This window comes from Tenebrio molitor, chromosome 2, assembly GCF_963966145.1.
Source record: "Tenebrio molitor chromosome 2, icTenMoli1.1, whole genome shotgun sequence".
Taxonomy (NCBI): Eukaryota; Metazoa; Arthropoda; class Insecta; order Coleoptera; family Tenebrionidae; genus Tenebrio; species Tenebrio molitor.
Genome location: NC_091047.1, coordinates 21311610 through 21337695, shown reverse-complemented (window position 1 = coordinate 21337695; position 26086 = coordinate 21311610). Strand labels below are relative to the sequence as shown.

The window sequence follows — 26086 nt, the reverse complement described above, 5'->3', positions numbered from 1 at the left end:
AACAGAAGACGGTCGATGGTCGAGCATTGGTATCCTTCAAAAATACGCTGACACATCGGCCTACTCGTTTAAAAAAACGGATTTACTGTAAAACCAATTTTTTTCCGTCATAGAAATTGCTTATTCATATTGTAGATAGTATTCAACGATAGGCAACCAACAATGTCATTATTGTTACGTAGTTATAATTTTTTTTGTAACACAACTTACTAACATTGAGTTTTTTTTTAATTTTGTATTTGTGATATTAAAAAGCTTACATATTTTTATAATAAAGTTTAATGCAAAACGATAATATGGATGGCGCCATCTAGACCAGGATCGCGCGCGGCGCTGTTTCGGTCGGTAATTCAGTTTGGCTTTTTACTTGTCGATTGCGTAGACAGTTGACAGTTGACAGTTGACGTGTTCTGGTGAAGGTGAAGTGTTCTGTGGTTGACACTGTTGACAGTTGATACAGCAGTGGCGTTTGCATCACAGTTTTTAATAGGTGAGTCAATGTCTTGATATTTACTAAATGTAATTCGTCTGACATTATGTTCATTTTCAACGGTTGTGCCTAAAGAATCCTGACCCACGAACGTGATTTTTGTTGTAATCGTTTTTCAATAGACAATTAGCGAAAACAAGAACGCACGTATGTACGTACCGTAGGTTTTCTACGTTTTTGCTTTTTTATTAGGTGAACAAGCTTTATGAATGGCATTTAATAAAACGCGTTTAAGCCTGAGATTGTTAGTTCCAATTAAAAAAACTTCAAGAAGAAAATGTTTTATAGTTAAAATTCATAATAAAACACTAAAAAATTACGTTACGTACGTGCGTTCGTGCTTTCTTTAATTCTCTAATGTCATAAAGAAAAACATTGTTTTTGCGTCCAAAACATGGTAGTAGTTAATAACTAGAATAAAACTATTATAAAGTCGGTACAGGTTGCAAGTGTTTGGCTATATATTACATTACAGTATCACCAACACTTAGAAGAAAAATAATCCTTATTTATGGAGAAAATTAAGTTACAACATGCTTGTTGCTTCATTGCAACCTGTACCCACTTTACTATTATATTATATGGTCTTTGGTTAACTTTACAATATTTTTAACCATCTCTCTTAATTTCAGATTATCGTTTCAATTTGCTTTATCTGACTATCTTTTCTAGTGATTTTTCTATATTCAAATGAAAGTTAAACATTATAAAAGTAAAAACATTTATAATATCTTTTATCATCAGTTTTTTATAATATGATAATTCATTTTTAATCTTATCATAATTTATTATTTGGTATTCTATTTTATAGTTTTCTAAAATTTTCTTTAAATCTTTCTTAATATCGCGTAAATTCAGTGGGGGATAGCCATCCCCTACTGAAATTCCATATTGTACAAAGCATAAAAGATCATTTGTTATTATTATATTTTTCTTTTAAATAACGTAAACCATAGATCGGTAAACCACGTACTCAAATTAATTTTATAGGAGTAGATATTTTTATTTATGAAATCAAACAGGTTTAATGGATTAGGATTAATTTTATAATTATGTATTGCTTTATAGCTATTAAGACAACAAGTGTTTTATAGACGATTTAAAAATCGAGATCGTAGTTTAAATCAGAGCGACCGCAGGGAGCGAGGATTTAATAGATCGAGATTTTTAAACTATAAAACACGCGTTGTCTTCAAGATTTTTTCTAACACTAACATCTTATCAGAAATTTTAATAAATTCAGAAATTATTCGAGGCGCGTCACAATACACAAAATGCGGAGATTGCCGTGGGTACTATGGTAATAATATCAACAAACTTGGAAAAAAACAATTTTCATCGATGAAATGTGCCAAAACGTTCCAGAAGAAATAAGAAAAAAGGGGCAATTTGTTACCAATGAAGTCTAAAAGTGCATATGAAAAGGTGTATGTTTCGTTTCAAGGCCGGAACAATGAAAAAAGCATCACGGAGGTAACGGAAGATGTCATTTTGGCTTTTCTTGATATGAGGTAGGTGTGTAGAACTTCATTAAAAGTTAATTTACATTACGGCAAGAATCATTTGAAGAAAATGTAAAGATTGCCAGTTTTCGATGGCCGGCCACTTGCATTGGATGAAACAGCAGAAGTTAAAGAAGATGTTAGGAACAAGAGCACGAAGCTAATGTGGCAGTTCCAATTCAATAATTGTACTTTTCACTTTTGTGATAATTACTGTAAAAATGATGAATAAAATGTTACTTGAATAATATGTGGGAGCGTATTTTGTTCGATACCTCCCTAGAAAGTGGGTCTGTATCCATGGTTACCAGTGAGTGAAGGTTCCACTTTCGCTCACGCACTTTCGCTCACGCATAATTGAAATTCGATTTTATGAAAAAGAATTTGTATATTGAAAATAATTACATACCAATAATAACTAAACGTTATTCACGTGGAGTTGAACATTTCAAGGACAAATAATTTTATTTTTTGGATCTGTAATTATGTTTTGTAAATAGTGACATGCAGCTAACCAACATAATGCGAATTTAGCAATGCTCAATCCATCGTGAACGGTATTTACCTGCATGTCACTGTTTGCTAAATTATTTGACCTTGAAATGTTCAATTCAACGTGAATAACGTATACAGTGCGTTTTTTTAAGACTGGCCAGAGGGTTTTACATGCTAATTTTTCAACCTCCTGTTAACTTTGTATTTGTAATACCTAAATGGTTATAATAGACAATTTACAAATAAAATGTTATTTGCAAAAAATAGTGTGAACATTGATATTTTACATTTTATAACGATAGATTCATTATTTATGTTATAACAAGTTTCTTTACTTTAATAAAAATTAAATGAAATGTTCAAAATGGCCTCCAGAGGCAGTTAGCAATCACATAATCAATTACATGTCAGGTGAAATTTTAGCCTACTGAAAATTTAAAATTAGAGCAAACGGAATTCAAAAAATGTCTTTTTGCTATAATTTATTCCTTGATTCTGGTTATTAAATTGAAATTGTTTCAATACATTATCATATCCCACAACTTTACTACAAAACTGGGTTGAATATTTTCATGAGGACAAAAGTTAACGGGGGGTTGAAAAATGTAGCTTGTAAAACCCTATGGCCAGTCTTAAAAAAAACTCACTGTATAACAATTCATCACTTTACATAATTAATCACGACGGCCACCGAATATGCCCATCATCAGTACAACTTTCTGAAGGATCCACTCTTGGTCCGCCGCTTCCAGTAAAAACTTGCAAACATCGTTTCTTGAAGAAGTTGTAGCTTTTTTCGGCTGATAGTTTCTACATTTTGTTTTCAAAAAGGAGGTGAGACTGTTGAACCTGTACAATTTATTATATTAAAAGAACTAATAGCTTATTAAAAAAACCTCTTACCTGGATACCTGGAGATATAAACGTTTTGAAATACAAACAGTGTACTCTTCAACATTGAATAACCGCGCTGATGCTGCTTTCGTCTTTTCCCTTGATCTCGGTCTGCCATTGTGTAAATATTTCCAATTCTTTCTGGTATCGTAATTTTGATTTCGTATGCAGCATTTGGTACTTCGCGACACTTGCCTCTTCCAGGACGTCATCAGGAACACAGAATTCTTCGTCATCCATTTCCACAACGTGGTGTGCACAATCACTTTATTGACTTTGCAAAACTTTGTTTATTTTGTATTTTATTTTTTTCCATAGCAACAGATCTCTCCGAAAATGTGATTTATTTATTTTATTTTAATTTTATTTAAAATTTTGAATATAAAGTTACAGACTCATTTTCTAAGGAGTTATGTCTGGTATCGAACAAAATCAAATACAGCACTCGAGAGTAAGGCCGCTTTTGTTCACTTGAATTGCATCGACCACTCCGCTGCGCGTCGTGGCCGAACATGCAATTCGCGTGAACAAAAGCTTTACCTTCCTCTCTCGTAGTGTAAATAACTATTATGACTCTATAAGATACGTTGCTATTGACGACGTGTCTTATAGAGAAAGCGTATTTTATGGGAAACATAAGGTGTGAGCTCAAATGCACCATGGAAACAGTATAAGATATTAGTGTTAGAAAAAAAGATTATATTCGTTAACGTAATTTTTCTATTTATCTAGCAATTCTTCTTCTAATTTAAAATATAATATTTCCTAACTTTTTTGCCTTATTGTTATTCAACATGATTATTAATTCTTTAAAATTTTTTAATAATTTTGTATATATTCATACAAATTTGTTTCACCATGTTTATAATCTATTTCTTCATATGAAATTTCGTTGTATTTTAAAAATTCTAAAAATCTTCGCTTTTTATTCTTCAATCACCCGTGGCAAATTTTGCCACTTTTTATTTCATCTATAAATCCCATAAATTCGCGGACATAGTCCACTCATGAGCCGAAGGCGAATTCTAACAAGTTATTTGTGATTAATATTTTTCTTTTTCTGCAAAAACATATTTCCAAAAAATACGACTAGCAATTTCTCTTAAAATCAACATTTGTTGATTTTTCATAACCCAATATTTCTGCTAAATCTTTACCTTTAAACAAAGGTTGATTATCATTATCTAATATGAAAAATACGTCTTGATCATAAACTTACAAGTAACAGTATTATCTATGTCAATAATTTAATTTATTTTTTATTATTGGGTGACCGATCCCATTTATACTAGCTACATACGTTATTTGTCTTCATCATATAATTATTTCAAATAGCTTTCTCTTTCTCTATATACATACGTAGGTTTCATATTGCCTCATATATTGTACTGGATCCCTTTTATTACAAGTATTATTTATTATTTTTTTCGACAATTGATTAAATGATCATTAAAATGATCACCTCCATATATAACACGCATTCTTGAATTCTGAGGCTTCTCACAGTTTTACCTAAACAAGGACAGTGTGCTTTAACACGCATTGTTTATGAATAATTTCTTATGAAAAAAAATGTGATAAATTAAATGAATCGCTCACATAACGATGACCAAGAAACATGGCAAATGTTTCAGAAAAGGTTAAACGATATGAGAAGTAAAGCCAATAATGACTTTGAACGATTAGTATATCGGAATATGTTTAATCAGTTTAAAATGTATGAAAATAACGTATTAACCTTGGCAAACTTAGATTTTCTTAAAATACACTTTCGTAATCTTGAAGTCTTTGATGAATAAATTTTCTAATAAATGACAAGTCTTTGCTCCATTTGTTTGGAATTAAAATGTCCAGATGATTTTTATAACTATAGAAATAAATATGAAAAAACATGTAAACAATGTAAAAAAGCAGTTAATTCTACTCGTTTATTATGTGATTGTGGTAGATATTACACTAGAACTAATTTTAAAAGGCATATAAAAACAGATTTGCATAAAAATGGATTGAATTTATTTATTTACTAAAAATTGTTTGTTAGATTTTTTCCTATAATAAATGGAACGAAGGAACTTAAGTAATCTTCGTTTATCTGAACTGTTTAATATTGCAAAATCATTAGACATCAAATATATTAGAAAATATAATAAAGCAGACTTAATAAAAGCTATTATTAAAGCTGAAGAGCAATTACATAAGGAAATAAAAAACGGAAAAAAGTCAGTTATGCCTCCTTTGCGGAATTCGGACAGAGTCCTCATGAGCGAAGCGAATTCAGAAATATTTTCATTTGATGATGATTTATTTGCTGAACCAAGGAAAAAGAGAGTTAGTAAAATCAAATGTGACATATGTGGAAAATATATCAAAAGCACCCGAATGCACCTCCATAAAGAGAAAGAAAACAAAAAGAACCTAAAAACATTTCAGTTTGATGACGATATATTTGCTAAACCAAAAAAAAATAGAGTAAAGAAGATAAAATGTGATATGTGTGGAACATATATCGAGGAAACTCGAATACATTTGCATAAATTAAAACATGATTTGGAATAGTCGTCGTTTGCTCGAATTACGTAATATGGCAAAATCCTTAGGTATAAGATACATTAAAAGATACAATAAGGCAGAATTGATAGACGAGATTATTAATGCTGAAAAGCAATTAAAAATAAAAAGAGAAAACAAGAAGAGCTTGGAAATATTTCCGTTTGATGATGCCATATTTTCTAAACCAAAAAAAGAAAGAGTAAAAAAGATCAAGTGTGATGAATGTGGAAAATATATTAAGGAAAGTCGAATGCAGTTGCATAAAGCAAGACATAATCCAGAGCCAGATTTTATTTTAGTTCAGGTTGCTTTTAAGGGAAGATTATTAACGTATCAACATAATAATCTAGAAGAAGGTATAGATATGGAAACATACATGGATATGATAAAAGAAAAGGCTATTAAAATAATTATAAATGCTTTAAATCTCCACAAAAATATTAAAATTAATTTAGAGATGGAATGCGAGTTTATGAAACTGGAAAATGAAGACTTTACAATGATACATAAATTTCAGTTACTAAATGTTATACTAAGAGAAAAAGATGATCTGGAGGAATACTGGGATGAACAAAAGAATTTATTTATATCAAAATGTGATGAATTACAAGAAAAGGGATCTGGATGGACTTTGAAAAATATAAATTATTTGCGCATTAATATAAACAAATATACACCTTTAAGCGGAAATTCATATGTAGAATTACCCAAGTGGATTAAAGATAAAAAAGCTTGCGTTAATGTTAAAAACAACGATAACAAATGCTTTATGTACAGCGTAATATCCTGTTTACATCAAGCAAAAGAACATGTAGATAGACTGAATCATTATAATAAGCCGGAATATATAAACGAATTAAATTTTGAAGGAATAAATTTTCCTGTCAAAATCCAGGACATACCTAAATTTGAATCACATAATAAAATTAATGTTACCGTGTTTAGTTACGAAGAACAAATATTTTATCCTTTGTATCATAATAAGAAGCGATTCTATGAAATAAATATCGACTTACTATACTTTGGAAATAAAGACAACAATCATTATTGTTGGATTAAGAATTTGAGTCGATTGTTAAATGATCAGTTGGAAGTAAATAGAAACAAAAAACATTTCTGTAGAAGATGTTTAAACTACTCCGCTAGAACTGAAGATGCTTTAAAGAAACATCAAAATGTGTGCTTTAGTAATGAACCATGTTTTCCGAACATGCCTGAAGATAGTGTATTAAAATTTAAAAATATTCAAAGAATGTTAAGACATCCGTATGTAATTTATTCTGATTTTGAATCTATTCTGAAACCTATTCATACATGCGAACCAAATCCTGAATCATCATATACTCATAAAACACAATCTCATATTCCCTGTGGTTATGGATTATACGTTAAGAGTGCTTATAATAATATTGATAACCCATTGGAAATTTACAGAGGAGAGGAAAGTGATAAATGTTTTATATATTCCAATTTTGTTTCATAATTTAAGTTCTTACGATTGTCATTTGTTTATAAAAAATCTAGGAGAAGATAGAAGTCAATTGAAATTAATACCTAATAACGAAGAGAAATATATTTCTTTCAGTAAAATTTTAAGAATGGATGATAATGGATATATCGAATTGAGATTTATCGATTCATTTAGATTTTTAGCAAGTAGCCTAGACAATTTGTCATCTAATCTGGAATCAAGTCAGTTGAGAGAAATAATTAAATACTTTTCAAATGGTGAATTAGATGTGTTATTTAGGAAAGAAAAAAGCAAGATAATTAGAAAAGGAATATATCCTTATGAATACATGGATTCTTTTGAGAAATTTTCTGAAACAAAACTTCCATCAATAGATAAATTTTATTCTTCGCTCACAAAAGAAGGTATTTCTCAAGAAGAATTCAAACATGCAGTGAAAGTATGGAAACATTTTAAAATTAAAAACTTGGGTGAATGGCATGATTTATACTTAAAACTAGATGTTTTGCTGTTAACTGATGTATTTGAAAATTTTAGAGACTTATGTTTGGAAAAGAGTTATGGACTCGATCCTGTTTGGTATTATACAACTCCGGGGTTAGCTTGGGACTGTATGCTCAAATATACTTCAGTGGAGTTGGAATTATTAACTGATTATGAAATGTATTTGTTTTTTGAAAAGGGAATTAGAGGAGGTATTTCACAGTGTAGTAACAGGTATTCGCAAGCAGATGAAAATACTCAGATTATCTATATAGATGCTAATAATCTATATGGATGGGCTTTATCTCAGAAATTACCAGAAAAAGACTTTAAATGGTTGACTTGTGATGAAATTAAAAATGTCGACGGTATATTGGTATCAGATAGTAATACGGGTTATGTTTTGGAAGTCGATTTAGCATTTCCAGTAGACTTAGCTATTCATAACAAATTCAATGATCTCCCTTTAGCTCCGGAAAATAGAATTCCTCCGGGCGGAAAAGTAGAAAAACTACTTTGTCATTTCTATGATAAGAAAAATTATATAATTCATTACGAAACATTAAAACTTTACAAAAATTTAGGTATTAGAATAACAAAGGTTCACAGAGGTATAAAATTTACTCAGTCAAATTTTATAGCATCATATGTTAAATTCAATACTGAACAAAGACAAAAGGCGAAAAATGATTTTGAAAAAGATTTCTGGAAATTAATGGTTAATGCCCCATATGGTAAGTCTATGCAATCTGTTAGAAACCAACAAAATATTAAATTATATTGTGATGAAGAAAAATTACAAAAAGCAATAAACAAACCTAATTTTAAACACAGAACTATATTTAGCAAACACCTGGCAGCAGTTCACAATTTTAAAACAAAAGTATTGTTTAATAAACCAATTTATATTGGGCAAGCTGTGTTAGATTTATCGAAATTATTAATGTATAACTTCCATTACAATGTAATTAAAAAAGAATTCAATGAAAACGTAAAACTTCTTTATGGAGACACTGATAGCTTTATATATGAGATTAAAAATGCCGATTTCTATGAATTTATGAAAAACAATCTCGACTATTTTGATACATCTGATTATCCAAAGGATCATTCATTATATTCTGATAAAAATAAGAAAGTAATAGGGAAGTTCAAAGATGAATTGAATGGTATTAAGATATTAGAATGCATAGGTTTAAGGTCAAAAATGTACAGTTACAGAACTGAACCGTCTGTTTCGAAAAAATTAAAAGGTATCAAAAAAGCAGTATTGAAGAAAGAAATAAGTTTTGAAGATTACAAAAATTGCTTGTTTAATCAAAAAGAATACTTCCATAGACAGAAAGTGATCAGGAGTCATAAACATGATATATTTACTGAAGAAGTAAAGAAAAAGTCTCTAAGTTGGAAAGATGATAAAAGATACCTTTTACCTAATTCTACAGATACATTAGCTTATGGACACGTATTAGTATCATCATAGGTACGTTCATGGACATTGTTGAATAAATCGCTATTTTTTATTAGTGTTGAAGTAATAAATTAAGAAAACAATAATTACAATTACGATAATAAACATAAGAACAAAAATAATAATTTTTAATTTGTTAACTTGTTGAATGAGACTTGAAAACTTTTTTCGGAATTTTGGATATTCTTCATTGAATATATTTAAATTCTTGAATACAGTACTTTCCATTTAATTTACAATTTTTGAGTTTTTTCATTTATTGCTCTCATATTTTTAGTATGTCTTTCAAATATTTTCAGAGTTCTTTTCTTTACATCATCGATGTTTGATGGTATTACTACTGTTTTGTTTCTTAATTCTGCTAGTTTCTTAGGATCATAATTATTGTAGTTGTCTAATTTATATTCCAATTCATCTATTTTATTATTAGCGGATTCTAGTTCACAGTCTGTCATAATTAATTGTTCAAGGAATAAATTAGCTGCTTTTCTTGCAATATATTTATCTACAACTTCTTGTTTGAAACCAACTATTTTTGCTCCATCTTCTAATCTGTCTATTTCAGTAATAATAGGTTTTAAATCTTTTTTCCATTTTTCTTTCTCATCGTTGGGAATGTATGAAACTAGTTTGTCCATTTATGACTGAAAAGTTTCTAAAGATTTACTAATTAATTCATCTGCTTCTTCATCTAAACTTATATGTTTACGACTACCTGCTTTGTGTTCTACATTATCGAATATTTTTTTATTTTTTGTTTTGCTTTTTCTCTCTTTTGTTCCCAATTGTTCCGATTTGTTCTCTTTTGTTCCGGATTGCTCTGGTTTGTTCCCGTTTGTTCTCGTTTTACATGCAATCTTAATTCCAACTGAATTTAGTCCCATATTAAGGGAATTTCTGGAAATACTTTTAGATTTGCAAAAATCTGTCTTTGTTAGTTTTTTATTTACGGTAGAATTGAGATATTCAATGGCAAAATTACGATTTCTCATTTGCGTTACTTCATTGATATTTCTTGGTATATTTAGTTTTTTATCTTGAGTAAAAGATTTGTAACTATTTTTAAATTGTTGGAGTTCAGATGGTTGTCTTGTTTTTAATGGTGTATAATATTCTGCTACAATTTTGTTCTCTTCAGTATTGGGCATTTTTTTTTTAATTTATTATAAAAATTTTATATTACCCATCAGGTTCAGTAAAAGAGATTAGTGTCCGATTGGGTAGTAGCTAAGGAAATTAACAATTTAAATAAATGTGCACAAGCAAAGGAATATGACGTGATCACTCGATAAATATTTAAACTTTACAAATCCAGAAATTATTGTTAAATCACTGAAAAAAATACTAAAAAAACTGACAGTATAAGGAAATACTCCAGGATCACAGGATAATAAGCATGTTGATTATGACAGTGCAATTAATAAATTAAATAATAACACCATTAGAATAAATAAATTAGAAAAACATATTTTCTGATTCTTGGAATCTCTCCTCTAATAGGTAGGAACTATTCTGTAATTGGAGAGCAAGAATTGCTTTCATTTTCTTATCTTTTATTTTGAAGATTTATTTTTATTCAAAGCTAAAAAAAAAGTTTATTCGTATTTTAAGGGCTTGTGATATTTTATGTGTATTCATTGATCTTTTAAGATTTTTATTATATTCAAATGTTTTTGTTATCGAGATACTCGTATGTGATACTCAGTAAAAATGTTGCTTTCTTTTAGTAGTCTTTTTCGTTTCCATAATTTTTTTCTTTTCACTAATGGAAACTTTTTTTTAGATGAATAACAGAAAATTAACCTCAACACCTCAACCAATAGATGAACTACCATCCAAAAAAATAAGACTTGGCGATAATACATTGAATAATATGGTAAGTCCAGAAAAGGTAAGTTACAATTAATAAAAACTTAACCATGTTATTCTCCTTATTTTTTAACAGCGACTGGTCAGCTTGAGCACTTCAGATTATGATGCGTTAAACGGATGCATAGACTTCATAGATAAGAGTTTGTTCGCTTGGCACTTTTATCATGATCCTGATAACATACTGTTAGTTACTGCTCCATCACGGTTTGGTAAAACATCAATCATAAAGATGCTTGAGAAATTTTTTGGAATTCCCATTACCAGCTCTGGGGTTAGGGTCACAAATGTAATACAAAAAGATGGAATTTTTGTTGAGGATTTAAGCAACATGTCAAAATATTTCAAAATATTTAAGACAAAGAAGATTTTTGAAATGTGCCATTGTTCACCTCCTGTAAACAGTTGCAATAAATGCAAACAATGGTTTTACGAACACTGTGGACAGCACCCTGTCATTTCAATAGATTTTGGAGATCTAGGGACAAAATCACTGAAACACTTGTGGCGAAGCCTGAATGCAGTAATAAGAGATGCATTTCAACAACATGGATATTTGGTAACAAAAGTCAATGGAAAAACGGTGTGGTCAAGCACACAGGACGAATTAATGGGTGATCTTCATGTCAGTGACTTTTTGATGTACTATGATAGTGTTGAGCATCGTAAGTTTTGGTTTAACCCAAACACAACTGAAGAAGACAAGGAAGTCTTTCTGATAAATGGCCTGCCATTTTTGGCGGAATGTTTAAGTTTGCATTTCAAAACTGAAGAAACTGGAAAAGGCGTTATTTTACTTATTGACGAGTTCGATGCCTTTGTTTGTAAAATGATCTTTGAAGAAGGAGAGAAGGAGGAAATACAAAAAAACATCAGGCAGATTAACGGGGTTATTCGCGATTGGACTCGCAACATTCTGAAATCCTGTCGTTTTGTGCAAAAAGCATTGCTCATGGCCTGTTGTGCAATGGGAGGTATATTATCACTTGGAGCAAATAATGTTCAAATTCGAAGTTTTTTGGACTCCCATTCTTTTTCTGAATCATTTGGATTTACAGAAGACGAAGTGAAATTTTTAGTGGATGTCTATGGAGAAGGAAACAGTAATGAAACAAAGGAACAAATGCTAAAGGATATTGATGAGTGGTACAATGGATATTCAGTTATAAAAACCGGGAAGAAGATTTTTAGCTCTTTTTCTATTCTCAATTACTTACGATCTTTGAGTCTACGCTCTTACTGGAAGGATAAGATGGGTTCGAATCGTCTAGATGGTTTACTTGCAGAGACCCCATTTCATCACAAGGTTTTCCGTCTATTAAATTGTACTGAAAGAACCACGTCAATCAAAATTGTTGAGAATATACAGCCTGAACATATTTTAAAATTGAATGAACTAATTATAAAACGTGGAAATGTGAGTGAAGAATTAGTTGATTTGTACTTCCAATTTTTAACAGATTGTGGTTTCTTTAATGTAATCAAAAGAGAAAATCATTCTATTAACATAAAAGTCCCTAACTTCGAAATTGATTGTCGGCTTAGACAAAAGGTGCTTTCTGGCCTTCTCAAAAAGGAGACCGGGAAGTTTGATAGTTCCAAAATCTCTGCATTCATTGCAAGCTTAAAATCTCTGGCAGACATCAGTGTGTCACTAAGAGATAACAGCGTTGAAGTTGCTATGTGCATCGCAAAATTGTATACCAATACAAAGATCCCCAGGAACCATTTTGAAATACAAGCTGATTTATATTTTCTTATAAAGGATTGGATTGATGAGTGCTGCTATGCTGAGCTCAAAGTTGACAGCGGTAATTCACCCAGAATTGATATATTTTTCAAGATAAACGATAACACATCGGTAGTACTGGAAATTAAACACTTCATCAGTGCAAAAAGTGTGGATGAGGCTCTTGAACAGATATTGGATAAAAAATATTACAAAGTCTGTTCAAATTGTAATATCACTACTGAAAATAAAATTCTTCTGGGTGTATTTTTAGCTAGTGATGGAAAGATCTCTGTTGGTTGCTTGGTAAACATTAATGAAGAAAACAGTTCGGAAGTTATCATGAAGGGAAGAGTATGCGTGGATAGCGAAGGAAACACCCTGTTCCCACCAAATGAAGAGACAGGTTGATACAAACAGTAATTTATGATTTTTGTTTTTGTAGTACTAAATATATACTTAATTCAATGTTTTCTTATGGTCTCAGTTACGTATCTATACTTTTTTTATATGACAACCGAATTTACGTGTTTTTTATTAAATTTTGTAAATTACAGATTATATTTTATATATTTTTTTATTGTCCCAACCAAGATCTTTCTAGGTATCTTGGTCCCAACTAAGACCCAGCAATGAAAACGCAGTTGGAGATATCTAAGAAAGGATATTTTTTCAAGTTTTTGACGCTGTTTTTTTGTCGGTGGCTTTTTAACTCTTCAATGTAGTCGGAATGAAAACGGGGAATGTTTTGCACTTATTTTTATCAATTCTGTAAATATTCTGAATCCAAGATTTACCAATTATTATCCTGGTCCAGAAATAAAAAAGCCATTTTGGAAATTTAAAAACAAGAGCTTTTATTTGTTTAATATTATTACCGGTCGCCACTCCGACTGGTGAATTTTTTGCATGTGCCAATGCTTTCTCCAGAAGTAAAAATCCATTTTGGGGTGTCTCAAAACAAGGAATGTTGTAAGGTTTTTTGGGTGCTTTTAATGTAATTTTGTTTGATTTTGGATGATTTTCCCATGTGCCCATTTTCTGGTGGTCTATTGAGTCTCGAGTATTTTTTGGGAGCATAAAAAATTATGATTTTTAAAGGAATTTCACCACATTAGTTTGTAAGGCGCCAAATATACCTCTTTGATTTGGTGTTGTCTTTCTCTTTTTTTTGCATGCGCCAATTGGTCTGGTCCAGAAATAAAAAGCCATTTTGGAGTGTCTAAAAACACGGTATGTTGTGAGTTTTTTAGAGTGCTCGTGAGATAATTTTACATGATTTTGGGAGATTTTAACGGTTTTTTCGTGTGCCCAATCTTTGGTGGTCTACACATATTTAGGAACTTTTGGGGTGGATAAAAATTAATGATTTTTGAGAGGTTTTGGGCCCTTTTCGGTTGTGTGCATTTGGGCAAACAGCTAAATTTGTAAGATTTTGCCTTGATTTTTAAGACGCTTTAAGTTGATTTTCATTGATTTTTCCATGCGCCAATAGGCTTGGTCCAGAAATAAAAAGCTGTTTTGAGGTGTCTGAAATCTAGAGATTTGACAATGGTTTTAGAGCAGTTTTGAGGTAATTTTAATTGATTTTTGCATGCGCCAATTGGCTTGGTCCAGAAAGGAAAAGCTATTTTTGGGGTGTCTAAAATCAAGGCATTTTGTAAGTTTTTTAGATCTTTTTCGGATGGTTACTTTCGGGAAAACAGTAAATTTGTAGGATTCTACCCTGTTTTTCGTGTGCCCAACTTTTGGTGGCCTACACATATTTGGGAACTTTTGGGGTGGATAAAAATTAATGATTTTTGAGAGGTTTTAGGCCCTATTCGGTTGTTTGCTTTTGGGCAAACAGCTAAATTTGTAAGATTTTGCCTTGATTTTTAAGACGCCAAATGTCCTGGCCCAGAAGTAACATTTTACATACTACTAATCGCGATTGCTTTGCTGAAAGAAAGGTATGACGATCAACGTTTGATCATAAAAAATCATATTCGCGCGTTATTCGATTTACCCAACGTCACAAAAGATTCTCCCGCGTCTCTGAGGCAACTTATCGACAAGGTAGATTTGCACTTGAAAGTGTTAAAAACGTTAGATGCGCCGACGGAAACATGGGATCTTCTAATAATCCATTTAATCGAATTAAAATTAGATGCATTTACCATGCGGGAATGGGAAACAACCAACAAAAAAACGATGCCAACGCTAAAGGACATGTACGCGTACCTCAAGGATCGCTGTCGCGTGTGGGAAGCGATCCAATTTCACAAAAACCCCGAAAAGAACCGTGACGTTCAATCCAAGTCAAATCCGCAACAGAAATCAAAAGCGCCGTTCACGAGATCTTCCTCCAACTTGGCTACGCAACAGCCCTCGTGCAAGTTGTGCAATCAAAACCATTTTATGTATCAATGCAAACAATTTTTAAATTTGTCCGTTTCGGCTCGGATCGCCGAAGTCAAAAGGTTAAAATTATGTTTCAATTGCTTGAGGAGCACCTCACATTCCGTGTCCCAATGCAAGTCAGGAGTTTGTAAAATTTGTAATAAAATGCACAACTCATTGCTCCATTTGACGGAACCCGCAGCACCTGTGACAACGAACGCGGCTGAAGACACCCCGATCGTAGCTAACCATCACTGTCATAGTTACGAATCGCAGGTACTTTTATCAACAGCAGTCATTCTCGTACGAGACAACACCGGCCAATATCAATCGTGTCGCGCATTGATTGATGTTGGGTCTCAATCCAACTTCGTAACGATCGAAACTTGCAAACGTTTAAGGGTCAATTCGAAAGAAACCAACATCCGCGTCACCGGAATTGGTAATGCTAACGGCAGCATTGTCAATAAAATCGCCAGTCTGCAAGTCAAATCATTTCACAATGCGTTCGGTGCTAACTTGAATTGTCTTGTAGTACCGATCATAACTCATTCAGTGCCGGCGGAATCGATAAATGCAAGTCTCCTCCAAATCCCAAATAACATCAAGCTAGCGGATCCGCAATTTCATCGTTCCGGTCCCATAGATATTCTAATCGGTGCTGAAATCTTTTGGGACCTCCTCTGTGTCGGTCAAATCAAGGCCACCAAAGTGCACCCGGTTTTCCAAAAGACCCACCTGGGATGGATAGCCGGGGGCGCAATGCGTCTACCTGCCAAACTTCCGCAAAATTCCGTGACGAATTTACACGTCGTAACCAGCGCAGTGAATCCGCTGAACGAGCGTGTGAGACACATTTCATCTCCACCGTCAAACGCGACAATGACGGCCGATTCACAGTCAGACTACCATTCAAAGACAATTCAAAAGAGTTAGGGTCGTCTTATGACATCGCTTTGAAAAGGTTACACGGTCTTGAAAGACGATTAAAAAGATCTCCGGATTTGCGCGTTTCCTATCAATTGTTCTTGGACGAATATCAATCTTTGCATCACATGTCACCGGTAACAATTGAAGATCGCGAAATGTTCTCCAACGACGGGTATTTTTTACCTCACCACTCGGTAGTAAAAGAGTCCAGTGTTTCCACTAAATTGCGCGTAGTCTTTGACGCATCGGCCAAAACCTCTAACGGTGTCAGTCTAAACGACAAATTAATGGTAGGTCCGGTGGTACAACAGGATCTCTTTGCTATCATTACGCGTTTTAGGTTGCATAACATCGTGATATCCGCGGATATAACAAAAATGTATCGGCAAATACAATTGGACAAAGAGGACAGAAAGTACCAACGAATTTTATGGCGTCGCGACCCGTCCCATCCGGTTCAAGTTTACGAGCTTAACACGGTTACCTACGGCATGGCGTCATCGTCCTACCTGGCTACGCGATGCATACAACAGGTAGCACTGGAAGAAGGCTCAAATAATCCCGAAGCTCAGCGGTCAATCATGCAGGACACGTATGTGGACGACCTGCTAACTGGAGCAAAAACGGTTCGCGAAGCGCGCGCGTTACGCGACAATATAGTGGCAATCCTTGACAAAGGCTGTTTCCCGTTAAACAAATGGGCATCAAATTGCCCCGAGCTATTGCCCACGTTAAGTGAAAATGAAGTCATGGTGAATTTCGATAAACATGGCGACTCCAAAACATTAGGTCTATTATGGAATTGCACACATGACGCGTTAAAATATTCCATATGTCAGATCCAGTCAGGAAATCGGGTAACCAAGCGACGAATCTTATCAATCACCGCGCAGATTTTTGACCCTCTCGGTCTTGTGGGTCCGGTCATCCTAATTGCAAAATTAATGATCCAATCGCTATGGTCGTTAAATGTTGGGTGGGATGAGTCCGTCCCAATAAGGATCCTGACTACCTGGGATTCATTCATTGCCAGCTTACCTGAATTGAATCAGTTGGAGATTCCTCGGCAGGTAACTTCGAATCAGAATCCCATTGGATTCGAACTCCACGGTTTTTGCGATGCATCCGAACGCGCTTACGGAGCATGCATCTATATCAGATCCTTAAACACCGCGACACCCCATCAAACCCGGTTACTTTGCGCTAAATCTCGAGTGGCACCCCTCAAGACAATAACTCTCCCTCGATTCTCAAATCGTTTTGTCGTGGTTAGCGGCCGAGCCAGCGACTTGGAAAACGTTCGTCGCAAACCGTGTTTCCGAGATTCAGATGTTAACAAAAAATTGCGTCTGGAGTTACGTCAACACCAAAGACAATCCCGCTGACATAATTTCGCGAGGCTGTTCACCCCGCGAATTGATTGATTCTCCATTATGGTGGCACGGGCCATCCTGGTTGTCAGACGAGGCACAGCATTGGCCGAAGTACTGTCAGACGAATCCAAACTTCGCCAACGATCAGGAGTTGCCGGAACAACGACGTGTGGTTGCTGTCGCGATAACTTCCGAGAAAATGTTACCACCAGATTTTTTTACTCGATTTTCATCGTTGCGCAAACTACAACGCGTGTTGTCGTACTGTTTACGATTCGCGGAAAACTGTCGAAAGCCCATCACAAAGCACACCGGTCCCTTGAAAGTATCTGAATTACAAAGATCAATGCTTATCATCCTAAAAAACGTACAGCATCAAGCGTTTAGTACCGAAATCAAAGAACTCGAGGGCGGTCGTCAAGTCAGCAAGAAAAGTCGTCTGATATCACTCAACCCTTTCCTCGACGATAGCGGACTCATACGTGTCGGAGGTCGTTTAAGAAATTCCGGCGCTCATTCGGACGTTAAGCACCCAATAGTGTTACCTAAGTGCGAAATCACCGAATTAATCGTTCAATCGGAGCACATCTCATTATTGCATGCCGGCCCTCAGGCTACATTGGCCTCTCTGCGACAAAGGTACTGGCCCATGTCGGGGCGCTCCGTGGTGCGACGAATCATTCACAATTGCCTCAAATGTTTCCGAGCAAACCCGACGACATCGTATCAATTAATGGGTGAGTTGCCCAAAGATCGCGTTCAACCGGCCCGACCTTTTCTCAACAGCGGCGTTGACTTTGGCGGTCCAGTGTACCTGAAAGAGGGTCGAGGTAGAGGCAAAAGGACGGTAAAGGGTTATATCGCCCTGTTTGTCTGCTTTGCGACCAAAGCGTTACATTTAGAGCTCGTCGGAGATTTGAGTTCTCAATCGTTTTTGGGCGCTCTCAAACGCTTCATATCCCGTCGCGGGCACGTTGCAAATTTATATTCGGACAACGGAACAAATTTTGTGGGTGCTCGTAATGAATTATCCGAACTTGGCGAAATGTTAAAGTCGCAAAAATTCGAACGCGATGTAATTGACCGGCTAGCCGATCGTACGGTCCGGTGGCATTTCATTCCTCCCCATAGTCCCCATCACGGTGGGATATGGGAGGCAGGTATCCGGTCCGTAAAGTCACACCTTAAAAGAGTGATTGGTCTGACATCACTAACATATGAGGAGATGCACACGGTATTAACACAGATCGAAGCCTGCCTGAATTCACGTCCTTTGACACCCATCTCCAACGACCCCAATGACCTAATCGCCCTTTCCCCAAGCCACTTCTTAATAGGTGATCTGCTCACTGCCCCCGTGGAGCATGACGTAACGCCTTTGCCCATCAACCGGCTGTCTCGATGGCAATATGTGGAACAACTTCGGCAGCATTTTTGGAAAAGGTGGTCCGTGGACTACCTGACGCAACTACAACCCCGCCGTAAGTGGAACCAGCGTCTTCCAAACATCGAAGTGGGCGAGTTAGCGGTCATCAAGTAAGACAATTCACCACCCCTTCAATGGCGCTTGGCACGTGTCGTTCGCCTACACCCAGGAAAGGATGGTTGTGTGCGTGTGGTGACTTTAGAAACTTCAAAAGGTGAAGTGACCCGCTCAATAAACAAAGTGTGTGTTTTACCCATGGCCTCTATGTACATTTAACCAGTGAGAGCGTTCGAACTTTTTTGAACTTTTAGTGATAGTGCCTATTTACCCATTTTGGTTTGTTTGTTTGTATTCATTTCGTTTTCTTTTGTTTTTTGTTTTGTCGTTTGTTCTTTAGTCATAAGTTTCAATTGTACATGTGCACACCGATGTGTCATACATAATTGATTTGTATATACCGTTTAAATTTAATATTGAAGGAAGCCTTCAATGAGGGGCGGGATGTTGGAGCGGCCGGTCCAATTTAGTTTATGACGCCGCTTCCAATATTCCTGTCGACAATCATCCCCGGTGCCGGTACGTTGGTGGTCTCTTTCACAATAGTGGGAAAGTCCCGCCATCTGGCTCAGTCACATCTTGCAAAAGACCACCAGCGTACTACCCATGACGGAGAGGGGGTGCGAATTTACTTTTTGTATATTTTCGTTAGTTTTAAGTTAGTTGATAAGCAAATGTAGAACCAGAAACACCAATACATCTAATTGTTGACCATCTTGTCTAAAGAGATAAAGAGTTAAAGGTTAATGTGTTAAAGAATTTAAAATTTAATTCAACTTTCTCCCATGAACAAACTTAATTTATTTTACAAAATTTGTTTCGCGAAATCCCATTTAAGGTGATTAAAACATATAGATAACTTATTCAAAAATAAATTATCTTAATATTTTCTACTTTCTTGTACTAGCATGAAATTTACTAAAAAACTATATAGACGCTACTGGGGCGTATTCTGTAACTGCTCCCCTAATTTTTAAAGGGCGTTTAATTAAGTTGTCATAGCAATGACCAATCAGGACGTGAAATTTTAAATTTTAAACGACGCTAAAATTTTAACGCCCCTTTAAAAATTACAGAATACGCCCCAAACTCTTACGAAATACTTGTTTCCAGTACTCGGTTTTAGTAACTGGTACGAGTTACTGGCATCGTGTATCCGAGCCTTTCGGGCGCGCTGGCTTTTGTGGGACGAGTGACGTAAGGAACGAGTCTCCATAAGCCAGTAAGCCCAGTAAAGATTAATTGCTAAGCGAGTTGCATACAAACTTTTATTTACATCTTCAGCCTTTAAATTTCGTTTTTTAATTATTATTTATGTTTATAAAAATTTTGTAATGAAAGGCGGTGGGGCGATTATAACTACGTCGTCATGGTGTTGAGATAAACAACAAAAATACTCTCAGAAGTATTGTGAAGATTGTTGCAAAAAGAAAGAAAAGAAAGAATGGCTTTAATGCCCGAAGAAGATTTTGAAGCGATTTTCCTGAAATCCAGAAAATACCCACGGAATTACCAACGCTGCAAGTCCGGTTCTCTACTGATTCGATCCCAAGAGCGATGAAAATGACTTTCTAAAACGGATCAAAATGCATTATCAACGTACTGTCGCGAGCAAAAAATTCTGGTCGTCAATGTCATTTCAAAATTTGGTTAGATTGTCACAAATTAAACATTTTTCCCTGCCTGATTATGCCCACGTCAACAAAGTGTTAAAAGATTAAATAATTAGTGTCAATTAATGTCATACAACATGATGATAGGTTATGATTTTACGATCGTTTTACAATGGAGCATTTTCCATTACGTTAAAACATGATTTTGACGACCAGTTTTTTTTTGCTCGTGACAGTATGTAATTGCAACAATTGATGGGATAATAGTTTGTATATCCTATTCATGTTGGATTGAACATCAGTGGTGCAAATCGCACACATTTGGCATTAACTTTCATATGAGTTGTCATAGTAACAGGTCAGGTCATTTGCACCACAACTGTTCTTCCCAACGTGAATAGTTATTTACAAATGTGGAACAAATAAAATATTCAACAATACGTAACGTAACGGGTTTTACTGGCGACAGAAGGATATGACTGGAAAGCCGAAGGAGAGCCCTTTTACCCTTTTTATTTTGATGAGCATCGTAAAATATTACAGGTCTCTTCTACGAGCCTGTAAAATATTACAGGGCTCTACCCGTAACTACTCATTTACTTAGTTAGAGGGCGATTCAAACCAGAACAGGATAAGGTAACTAGATCAACACACTACGTATAGAGGTACCGCCATTAGTGATTTTTTATGTCTGTCCTTGTCGCACAATCTACTCAAACTGGGGATAAAAAAAACACAATCCAAAAATGATTTGACGTAATTTGACAAAAAGTAGTGTCATTATTCTGCTGCATATTTAATAATCCTCGTTGACGATTCATCTAACTTATTATTTCGTTACAGTTTTCGTTTGTGTTTAAGTATTGTCATTTATTTCTTTGTTCTCGTTACATCTTTTAACTTGGTTCAGTTACTTGCGTTTATTTTAATACTTTAACATGGTCAGTAACAAGTGTTGTGTTAGCGGCTGTTCAAGTTCTAGAAAAAATGGATTTAAATTGTTTTATGTTCCAAACGGTAAGACACCCGTTACATATACTCGTAGCATATACTTATATACAGTAACAAGCAATTTAATATTAGGAGTCAAAAACAGAGTACGGAGGGAACAGTGGCTAAAAAAATTGAGACTGTCTACAAATCTGCTGTGTAAGTATCTACATAATAAAGTAATAAAGTAAAGATTTAGTTTTTCTTATGTTAGGTGATATAAGTAAGTGGCTACAGTATACTTAATATTATTTTCATTTGCAGAAACATTTTAGTAAAGATGATTTCTTTTGGGCTGAAGATTTGCAGCGATTGAAACCTGAAGTTTTCCCTCATCTGTTACTGGAACCTATGAATATAGGTATATTTATTATAGGTATTTTTGTGTCTGATAGTTTAAACAGCTACCTATACCTATAACTTTTTTTTATACTATCCCTCCGCCACATTAGTAATTTATTTTATTAACAATAATTATGTACTGTTTCAATATCTAAACTTTTTTCCTAGATTTTAGTTACTGTAGATCATCTTGCAACTTCATTTGTTTCCCAACTAAACACTAAAGCCTAATCCCGAAACTCTCTTTAACCAAAACTACCCTTTTACGAATCTTCTGAGAATTATTAATTGTGGTCAAAATGTGACAGTAAAATTATGGGAATGAGAAGAGCAGTTCAAAATATTTTTTAATATTGTATTTTTAAACGATTAAAAATTTGGTAACTTGTTTGGGTTTTATTAGTGGTTTTTGTAAATTTTAATTAAAAAAATATCTGCAACCAGTAAAACATTTCAGTTAAAAAATTTTGATTAATAATGGGCGACATAACCTAACAAATTTTTGACATTGTAGTAATGCCATTATTTCATTAAAAAAATCCCCAAAACTATTGTCTTCCTTATTTCACTTGTGAAATTTGCATTTGATTTCTTTATCTTACAATCCACTCTCGCGAGGAATGGAATGGCGGTACCTCTATACGTAGTGTGTTGATCTAGTACCTTAGAACAGGACATCACGTAGTCTGCGTAGAAAGACGTCGGCTCAGTCCATTGTTTCAGAAGGGAAGCACGTGTATTACAGTGGCGGCGTTAGAAAGTAAAATTTTTCCCGTTTTTACGCTTATTGTTGTCTGTCAGTTGTGCTTGTGTACTACTCGTGTTGTGTAAAATAAAAAAAAGCCCTGATGATAATTCAAATCAATTTTGCCCATTCATTTCGTAATGTTTATTATTTTAATCAAGTAGTAATAGTTTCATACGCCACTGGTCACTTTAACGGCGCGCATCTTAAGCCCCGCCCTTGTCTTGTTCTGGTTTGAATCGCCCTCTACCAGTTATACCACAAATGTCTGTAAGCTGTCATTTACGTAGAAGATGGAAATAAAATTACATACCTTACCTACACAGAGATAAGAAATTGGAATAAATGTATGACTGACTGATGAAACTGTGTAAACTATAAGTACTAAAAGTGCTAAAACTATAAACATTTTAGTTTAGATTAAATTAGACCGGGACAGCGCGCACGCAGTCCCGACTACCAAAAATTGTGCGCCCGAGTTATCCGCATTAGGGATAATCGCAGGGGTCAGCCCGACCTCGGTGCAATGGAAGGGCCTCATCCTGGGGGAACCGCCTTGTTGATCACGGTAACCCCTACGCCAGGTAAGTATTCTTTGCCGACGTCTGACAGGGTTAGTTATAGTGTAACGACAACTTCACACTCGTTACCACTAGAAGGCAGAGACATCTACTAACGTTTGGCCACATGACATTCTGTGGCCTAAAACTAAAAGGGCTAATATAGTTATTTATGTATTAAGGGCGTAATGAAGGCGTTTGTGGCCCGCGGCGTGACATTGGGGCCCGAGACGTCAGTCGAGGGCCATAACACGGTAAGGGCCACAAACGCCAATTATGCCCGTGGTACATACAAAATTTTATGTCCGGTCGAAGTTTTGAATTTTATAATAATTTAGGTAGATTCAATTTTAAAATAACGACACAAAAATCAGGAAGGTGGAATAAGCCAGTTATTGTTATTACTGTAGTAACGGCATAAACAAGGGCCATAAAGAACTTTACAGCCCGGGGCCATAATATACTGAATTACGCCCTAAAAACTAGTCCATAAGTAGGCAAAATTCGCCCGATCGGACATAAACATTTTTACCATTTATGCACGATTATATTATAATTTGACAATTATGCACACATTTTCTTGACATAAACGTCTCTTTATGGCCCACGGACCACTTTATGCCCGTGGGCCATAAAGATATGTCAAATAAAAGTCGAAAATATTTTTGGTGAAATTCCGAACCTTCCGTACCTTAAACTACCTAATCCCGAATGGGGATTACTCGATACTGGACACTCGTTTCTGCCGCAATGCCGCTTTCTCAGCCTCGTTCATCATTTCGTTAATGAATTTATAATGGAAAATTGCAACTGGCAAAATGGCTACGGTTGTTTTCACTGTTCCCAAGGTTACGCGCAAAACTAAAAAATTGACTGGAGCACTACGCGATGCGAACATCCGTGATATGAGCAGACAGTTCTTTATTAATTTTTTTAAATGTTAAGGTCTTAGGCCCTAATCGTGCATAAAATAGTGTATGTACTGCGGGCGTGAACTGGCTTTTATGGCCTTCAGCGTGTTTTTAGCAAAATCACACCTCAGACCATAAGAGGGCTTCTTACGCCCTTAATACATAAATAACTATTTTGCTCGGTGTAAATATGTTTTTACACTAATAATCAAATTTCAGTTCACAAGATCATTCATTCATCATCATTCATCATTCATACCCAGAAAAAAATTGCCCTATTAAACACTTTTCGGCGGCAGCGGAGTTCCTCCCGGCGGTCAGAAATTCTCAGGTCTTGTAGCAGGTAGTGAACGGTAAGGGATTAGCGCTGGTGATAAGAATGATTGGGTTGAGTGATGAAAGTATCATTTTCATAATCCATGTTGGAAAAAATTTTTAGTTTAATTATTTCTTTAAAAGCGTCAGCATGGAAACTGAGTGAAATTTTGTCAAGCCAGAAAGTTATGTAATAAGTGATAACCGTATACGTTGGAGATGTGTTCAAAAGTTTTTTTTATTGCAAAAATAGATATATAATTTTTTTTTAATGACTAGATAATATTATTGTTGAATATAAAAACAGCGCTAGGCTTTATAATTTTCACAAAAATAAAGTTAACAGGGGGTTGAAAAATTAACATGTAAAACCCTATGGCCAGCCTTAAAAAAAAACTCACTGTATACTCATGTCATGTACATAAATAGAGTATAATTTGTAAATGCCGTATGTCATTTCAAATTAACCCTTGTAAATAAAATTGTTTCTCCCTCTTATCAGTGTATTTATTGCCAATTTCAAGCAAAATACTGGCTATAATAATCTAGTCCGGCTACCACTCGTCGACTACCTATCGCAGTAATCCCCGATAATCTCGGGAGGAATTCGTCCGTTAAAAAGGGTTATGCAGGTAAAGAAGTGACCACCGGGAGGAACTCGGATACGCCCCACTTTTCAAAGTAGTAAAGTTAGACATTTTACAACAGTTACTTTGAAATTTGTGATGGCATAGATTATGTCACATAGAATCAATTTAACCCTACTATTAGCGTCGCGGGTTCGATTCCGACCCAGGGCGAAATTAAAAAAAAAAAAGCTATATTCTGTCTCGTGATTCGGAAGTCACCTTAAGCCATTGGTCCCGGTCTATTGAGTTGGTCATCATGCCCCTCATAGATTTGTAAACCAGTCCCACACTGTGTAACAATTTTTTTTTTTTTAATGATAATATGATATTTTAGACGGCAAGTGAAGTACAGGGTTATTCTAAATGATTGTAGTCGAAGTAGGCGTAAAAACTGAATGTAAAATTTATGGTTGCCGCTCCACATAAAAAAATCATCAAAATGATGTGTTAAATTGGGTGCAAAACAACTCACTATTTTTAAAATTGATTGTAGAATAACTCAATATTTCTGGATTCAATCGTTAATTTAACAAAAATAAATAAAATCCTCATCACCGCACTTTTCACCTAAAAAAGGACAGTGACAGCGACACAACTGACAGTTCACATGAAAGCGGCAAAAACGTAATAACATGGGCATGGCCTACTTCGACTACAATCATTTAGAATAACCCTGTATATCCTGTTCACGTTGGATTGAACATCAGTGGTGCAAATCGCACACATTTGGCATTAACTTTCATATGTGTTGTCATAGTAACAGGTCAGGTCATTTGCACCACTACTGTTCTTCCCAACGTGAATAGATATTACAGTTATTTACAAATGTCGAACAAATAAAATATTCAACAATACGTAA

General features: G+C 34.7%; 2 protein-coding genes, 2 long non-coding RNA genes and 1 other non-coding gene across 5 annotated transcripts; 3 read left to right on the top strand and 2 right to left on the bottom strand.

Moving 5' to 3' along the window:
- The first annotated feature begins 299 nt into the window (after positions 1 to 299).
- LOC138122627 (uncharacterized) lies at positions 300 to 20593 on the top strand. Its single transcript, XM_069036883.1, has 3 exons — positions 300 to 490; positions 11140 to 11247; positions 11302 to 20593. Exon 3 carries the CDS (start codon positions 17596 to 17598, stop codon positions 19177 to 19179), a length of 1584 nt encoding a protein of 527 aa, XP_068892984.1. The 5' UTR covers positions 300 to 490; positions 11140 to 11247; positions 11302 to 17595; the 3' UTR covers positions 19180 to 20593.
- LOC138122630 (uncharacterized) lies at positions 2361 to 4178 on the bottom strand. The gene is made up of 2 exons (XR_011156561.1): positions 3391 to 4178; positions 2361 to 3336 (listed from the first exon to the last, which is right to left on the bottom strand). It is a non-coding gene; the product is annotated as an uncharacterized lncRNA (long non-coding RNA).
- On the top strand, positions 15166 to 16272 carry LOC138122687 (uncharacterized). The gene has a single exon (XM_069036941.1). It carries the CDS (start codon positions 15166 to 15168, stop codon positions 16270 to 16272), a length of 1107 nt encoding a protein of 368 aa, XP_068893042.1.
- A 47-nt stretch (positions 20594 to 20640) lies between the features above and the next one.
- Positions 20641 to 22455, top strand: LOC138124883 (uncharacterized). Its single transcript, XR_011157303.1, has 2 exons — positions 20641 to 21884; positions 21990 to 22455. It is a non-coding gene; the product is annotated as an uncharacterized lncRNA (long non-coding RNA).
- Positions 22456 to 23241: 786 nt separating this feature from the next.
- Positions 23242 to 23404, bottom strand: LOC138125133 (U1 spliceosomal RNA). The gene has a single exon (XR_011157354.1). It is a non-coding gene; the product is annotated as a U1 spliceosomal RNA (small nuclear RNA).
- Positions 23405 to 26086: the final 2682 nt, after the last annotated feature.